Below are 6,120 nucleotides of genomic sequence, written 5' to 3'. Positions count from 1 at the left end.
TAAAGAACATTTTCATGAATAAAAAAAACAAAAAAACAATTCATTTTCATTATCATCCCAGAAGTGGACCTGGTTTCTTTTCACTCTGGCACCTTGGAGTCTTCTTATGTGGCGCTTAGTTCCCAGAACTACAATCCCTGCCTGACCAGATGAGAAGCATTCATTCTCACTCAGTCTCTCTGACAGGGAGCGTGTACCAATAAAGTACACATTAATAAACACACAATGTTTCCATGTGGACAAAACAGGCCTTTCTGTTTGACACATTGCAGGCCGGCAGCATGAACATCCTGGACGGCAGGAACTGCGACTCTATGCGACTGCTGCCTACAGATGAACGCTTCCTACCAACGTAGAGGTCGCCGTGCAGCTCCACTTTGCCGTGTCCCTGAGGAGGAGTCGCTCTGGACTCTCTGTGGCGACCGTCCAGCTGCAGCACCGCCTCCTTGATGTTCCTCTCGGCGTCCACGCGGTGCCACTGGTGGTCGTTGAGAGGGGCGGGCGAGCGCACGTGGAGCACCAGCCGCTCGGTGCCCACGTCCAGAGAGAAGAGGATCAGCGAGGCGTCTGGAGGGACAACCAAGCAATGAGTTAACACCGCGAAGCAGAAAGGTCCCGCAGCGCCTGAAGCAGCTCAGGTTTCATCTGCAAGTGTAAAACATCCACCGAGACTCCGCTGAACCTCTGAGCCACAAGACTTTTCTCCAGTTCTCCAGTGAACCGGGTCTTTGTGTGAAGGAGCCCCCCGAGTCCCCAGTGAACCCTCTGCATGCGTCTTTACTTCACTCCCTCGTGCTGGCATGATAAAGGCCAGGCCGTCGCTGTGAGGACCAGGATCAGGAGATGCTGGCTTCAAGCACTCACCCCTCAGTTCAACATGAAAGAAGTCTGCTCCCTGGTTCTCCAGGAAGACGCCGTGCGTGGAGGAGGTCTTGAAGTAAAACGAGACGTCGCTGCAGGTCTCTCCTCTGTACAGAGGGAAGTGGAGGTAGGAGGCGGGGCTGCTGAAGGACGCCGCATTCCAGTAGTTGCCTTCGAAAACAAGCAGAAAAGACACGTTTGAAAGCAGCGAGATCCTGCAGGCTGCGTGGAGGCGTGTGTCACTCACGGTCTCCTTCGCACCGCAGGGGTCCCACCGTCAGCTTGGCCTCCGACCCGGCTCTGCTTGTATCGCCAACCACCACCTGACTGACCGGCAGGTGGTCCTTGTACACCAGCAGCCCTGAATCCTCCTTCCTGGAGGAAGCAACACACCCACCAACACCTGGGGTCAACTCAGTCCTGCATCCATGAGAGCAGAAGACCTCTTGACTGGAGCGAGGGCTTCTCCAAGCACGGCCACCGGGGGGATCCACTGAAACCACTGAAATATCTCAGCAGTGGGTTACAGTTGGAGCAGAGAACAGTAACGTGCAGGTCCAGTGGGTCATTTTTGGAGATTTTGAAGAAGAAGCAGCGACATGCAGTGGTTGCATTTCAGACTGCAGCGTCTTTCACTCCGCCTCCCCCTCCCGAGCCTGCCAGTGAACTACAGTGGCCCTGTGCACCCAAACCTGGACACCTGCTCCACCTTCTTCTTCTTCTTCTTCTTCTTCTTCTTCTTCTTGGTTGGTTTATTTGAGGGCGCCCCCTAGTGTTCAGCCTAAATACCAAACGCTCTGCTGTCAGGCAGCTGGATTGTCCACACCAGGCTTCCTTAGAAATATACTGGTGTCAGATGGCAGCTCACTGGGAGCACTGGGACCCTGACTGGCCTATGGAGAACCGTTCTAAGAGAGGAAAACCACCTGACTGTCACTGCACTGTGATGATGTATTTCTGAGCAGCATGTTCAGCTCTCACCTGGACAACAATCACAAGTCAAACATTACACACTGCGCCTGGAGGTAAATGTGGCCCAGACTGACCGCTGCTGAGCTGTGTTCTCCGGAGCGAGGCCCCCTGCTGGCCCCAGGAGGGATGACTCACCAGCTGCGTTGGTCTGCGTCGCAGTTGCAGTGGTGTTTGGCGTCGGTGCAGTTGTGTTCGATGCCACAGGAGCACTTCTGCACTCCGGGTCCCGAGCCGCCCCAGTAGAAGTGCCTCTCGTTGGCTCTTCCAACCCACCAGGTGTATGGGACCCCGTCTGGGAGGAGGAGCAACAGCAGCACTTCAGAGGCAACGCCATGACAGTCAGTCATCCAGCCAGTCAGTCAGTCATTCAGTCACTCATCCAGTCGTCCAGTCAGTCATCCGGTCAGGCAGGCATCCAGTCAGTCATCCAGTCAGTCAGTCATCCAGTCAGTCATTCAGTCATCCAGCCAGTCAGTCAGTCAGTCATTCAGTCAGGCATCCAATCATCCAGTCATCCAGTGAGTCATCCAGTGAGTCAGTCATTCAGTCAGTCATTCAGTCAGTAATTCAGTCATCCAGTCAGTCATTCAGTCATCCAGTCAGTCATTCAGTCAGTCATCCAGTCATTCATCCAGTCATCCAGTCAGTCATCCAGTCAGTCATCCAGTGAGTCAGTCATCCAGTCATTCAGTCATCCAGTCAGTCAGTCAGTCATCCAGTCAGTCAGTCAGTAATCCAGTCATCCAGTCAGTCAGTCAGTCAGTCATCCAGTCAGTCATTAGCATGCTTTTTCTAGAACCGCTGGATGCGATCATGCTGTCAATCCTCCGGCCCTCCGTCGGTACCTGGAGTGTTGAGGAGTCGAGACATTTTGCAGGCGTAAGCCACAAACTGCTCGCAGTACTCGGAATTCCTGGTGACTGACAGGACCTGAGAAGACACAGACGCAACGCCCGGTTGATTTGGACCCTGTGTGAACCAGTGTGCACTGCACTGCAGAGAGACTCATCGAGTCCCTGAGCTGAACCCTTGGAACCGGTGCTGCATGAAACACTGTTACTGCATCACTATGAACACAAACACCTCTGATCATGACAAATTCATCTACAGCAGTGTGTGTGTGTGTGTGTGTGTGTGTGTGTGTGTGTGTGTGTGTCAGTGTTTACCTGATCATCCGTCAAATTGTAAGTGACGTGCAGCACTGCGTTCTCCTTCTGGCCGACACCGGACACTGGCGTTTGAGTCGGCATGTTGTTCACAACCATGGTCCAGACCTTCTCATCTACAGGGCCAGAGAACATCTCACTGTGTCAATCCACCACTGACACACACACACACACACACACTGCATAAAAGGCAGTGTGAGAATGGCTCCAACCAAAGCTCTCACGCTGCCAGTGGTTCCCAGTGATCCAGTGGAGTCACAGGGGAAACACAACCAGTGCAAGTGCAATCAACAGAGCAGTTCCATGAAGGCTCACCAGTCATGACACAGCTGACTCTGAAGGGGGCGATGGGGCCGCTGCCGTCCGGGTCCATCCAGTAGCTCCCAGAGGTTCTGCCGTCGTGCTTGTACTCCTCACAAGACTGCCTGTACACCGCTGCAGAGAGCACAGGCCGCACACAGCTGAGCACTGCGGCACCAACCAGGACCGAGACCTGACCCAGACCAGAGAGCATCCGGACCAGACCAGACCAGAATCTTTGTCCAATTCCAGTTTGCTTCTCAAGGAATCTTTGAATCATTTTCTTTAACATTTTGTTCTATTTTCAACCATTTAAAAAAAACAACAACTTTACTTCATAAAATGAAGACTTGTAGACTTGTGTATATATTTTTTATATTTAGGTATTTTTAGGTTTATGTGCACATTTGACGAATACTACATATATCTCTCTAATATATATTATTTATATATACTATGTAGACTTGTATATTGATCCTTATTTTACTCCACTGAGTTCGACACTGTTTACAGTGTATTTATACTTCTGTTGTACCTTGTTTACCCTCACTCTTTACTTATTCTGTTGTTTGTTTGTTTGTTTTTTAACCTAAGTAGTAGAATAGAGAATACACCAGAGTCCAATTCCTTGTTTGGCCTGTACCAACCTGGTCAATAAAGCTGGTTCTGGTTCTGATTCTGATTCTGATTCTGAAAAACCAACAAACTGGGACTGAGGAGGCAGGGTGTCACTCTGGGTATCACCACCAGAAGGCTTCCAACATGTTTTTCTATGTTGGACGCACTTCATATTGTGTCATTAGTCACAGAAGTGCATATATACTGGATATATATATGTGTGTGTGTGTGTTAATTCATTTAATCATTTCTTTATTAATTTATTTGTCTCCTGCCGACGTGATGTTTCAATAGCGCGGCCACGATTACGCTATTAATGGTGCGAAGCGTCCAAAAGTTTTCCGTTGGTTCTCATGAGGCTAACGAGAGCACTGTACAGTTGCAGCACTGAGGGGAGGGAGTGGCTGAACTTCAGGACCTCACATAGTGTTTGTTGCAGCCCAATTAGCAAGAATGTAGCTGTTCAAAGTGAAAGCTGGCTGGTGACCCTGCACTGTCGGCACGCAAACCCGTAAAATGTCCTCATAATCCGCAAAACCAACACACACACACACACACTTTTTCATTTCCATTATTTTTTGCAATTGTGATGTGTCTGAAAATATCTATGAATCCAACGTAAATCCAAACCAGTCAACAATTTTAACAATGTTTCCTTCAGTCTTGGTTTTGAACAACTTAAAGTCACAGTGGGATCTAAAGGCAGTTTGTCTTGGACAAACCAACTTGCTGGGCTCATTATTCATCAAAAAACTCACACAGGCTGGAATAAGCTTTGAAACCCATGGACCTGGATGAGCCGCCAGCTGGACAGTTGCAGGTGCGTGTACTTACAGGTGTGACAGGTGGCGCCAGTGTATCCAGTGCCGCTGCAGTTGCAGCTGAACGCGTCCCAGGTCTGGGAGCAGCGGCCGCCGTGCTCGCAGTAGTTCGGAACACACCTGGCATTGCAGAAGACAACGGCTGAGGTCAAGACGGCCGGGTGGTGGGGTGGACCGGTCTCCGAACCGCGGCGCTTTGCTGGGGCTACGCACCTGTCGACGATGGCGCACATGTCCAGGCTGACGTTGTGGAAGGAGCCCATGAGGCCCTGCTCCACGGCCCTGAGGTCGGCCACGTGGTCGTCGATGTGGATCATCTGCATGCAGCCCTGGAAGGAGCGCTGCAGCGGCCGCGGGCTGGAGTGGAGGAAGTAGCCTGAGGAGGAGCGCGCAGACGCAGCCGCGAGTCAGGGCTCTGGTAGTACTCGTAGTGGAGTCGGTAGACGGTAGTTTTTTCGGTAGTTGGTGCGTCGGAATTTCGTTTTTAAATACACCACACTGAGAAGTGAACGTGTTTAAATGACAAATAAAAAGTCTAAGTCCAAGTATAGCAGCCGATACCAGCTGTATAGTATGCATGTACATGACAATGTACTGTTGTACTGCAGTGAAACTGGTTCTAGAACAACCTGCTGAGGAACGTAGTTCAAACATCTGTGGAGGAACATCGCAACAAAGAATTCTATCATGTGTAGTGGCCCTGCGAAGTACTCGCTGTCACGGAGTACTGCAAAGCAAGTAAGCAAATACTTGTACTCTACTCGTTCTGTCAAAGAGTGGCATTGTGGTGTATACAAAGTGCTATCATCTATCTATCTATCATCTATCTATCATCTATGTATGTATGTATCTATCCATCCATCCATCCATCCATCCACCCATCCATTCATCCTTCCATCCATCTCTCCATCCATCCATCCATCTCTCCATCCATCCATCCATCCATCCATCTCTCCATCCATCTCTCATGTATCCATCCAACTCTCCATCCATCCCTCCACCCATCCATTTATTCATCCATCTCTCCATCCATCCATCCCTCCATCCATCCCTCCCTCCATCCATCCAGTTAAGTGATGATCACATTTCGTCCCCCCCCCCCCGACCCCCTTGAAACTGAGTCGTTTCATCAGGTGAGCACCAACCAGAGGGTGAATGAACTTTTGGACCAGCACCTCCAAAGTAGTAGCTCCCTCCAGTCTGGATGACTATTGGGATGATGGTCCTGACAGTGGAGGCCTCGTCTCCGTCCACCGTCAGCATGGCGTAGTTCTCCAGGATGTTGAGGTGAACACTGTGCCACTGGCCGTCGTTCAGACCTCCACCTGCACAAGCAGCCTGCAGTCAGTGCCAGCAGCAGACCGGACCGCGGTGCTGTCTGT

The 6,120-nt window shown here is 50.7% G+C and overlaps 2 protein-coding genes across 5 annotated transcripts in view; one reads left to right on the top strand and one right to left on the bottom strand.

The window, feature by feature from the left end:
- LOC142881297 (NLR family CARD domain-containing protein 3-like) overlaps positions 1-6,120 on the top strand; it is a 160,242-nt gene that overhangs the window by 136,245 nt on the left and 17,877 nt on the right. The gene's annotated exons all lie outside the window — the stretch shown is intronic.
- LOC142881292 (contactin-associated protein-like 2) overlaps positions 1-6,120 on the bottom strand; it is a 38,517-nt gene that overhangs the window by 23,916 nt on the left and 8,481 nt on the right. For 2 of the 4 annotated variants that reach the window (XM_076015465.1, XM_076015467.1), the window contains exons 9-18: positions 5,884-6,063; positions 4,952-5,114; positions 4,752-4,858; positions 3,315-3,434; positions 3,000-3,115; positions 2,679-2,763; positions 1,969-2,125; positions 1,109-1,236; positions 865-1,032; positions 349-567 (exon numbers count right to left, since the gene is read on the bottom strand). In XM_076015465.1, the coding sequence (XP_075871580.1) occupies positions 349-567; positions 865-1,032; positions 1,109-1,236; positions 1,969-2,125; positions 2,679-2,763; positions 3,000-3,115; positions 3,315-3,434; positions 4,752-4,858; positions 4,952-5,114; positions 5,884-6,063 (1,443 nt within the window). The remainder of the gene's footprint in view (positions 1-348; positions 568-864; positions 1,033-1,108; positions 1,237-1,968; positions 2,126-2,678; positions 2,764-2,999; positions 3,116-3,314; positions 3,435-4,751; positions 4,859-4,951; positions 5,115-5,883; positions 6,064-6,120) is intronic. The other 2 variants (XM_076015469.1, XM_076015468.1) reach the window with 1 other exon arrangement.

Source organism: Nelusetta ayraudi, unplaced genomic scaffold (genome assembly GCF_046127955.1).
Source record: "Nelusetta ayraudi isolate G7.1 ecotype Tasmania unplaced genomic scaffold, CSIRO-AGI_Nayr_v1 ptg000190l, whole genome shotgun sequence".
NCBI lineage: Eukaryota > Metazoa > Chordata > Actinopteri > Tetraodontiformes > Monacanthidae > Nelusetta > Nelusetta ayraudi.
Note: the sequence above shows the minus strand (reverse complement) of the source record. Positions and strands in the feature narration are given on the sequence as shown.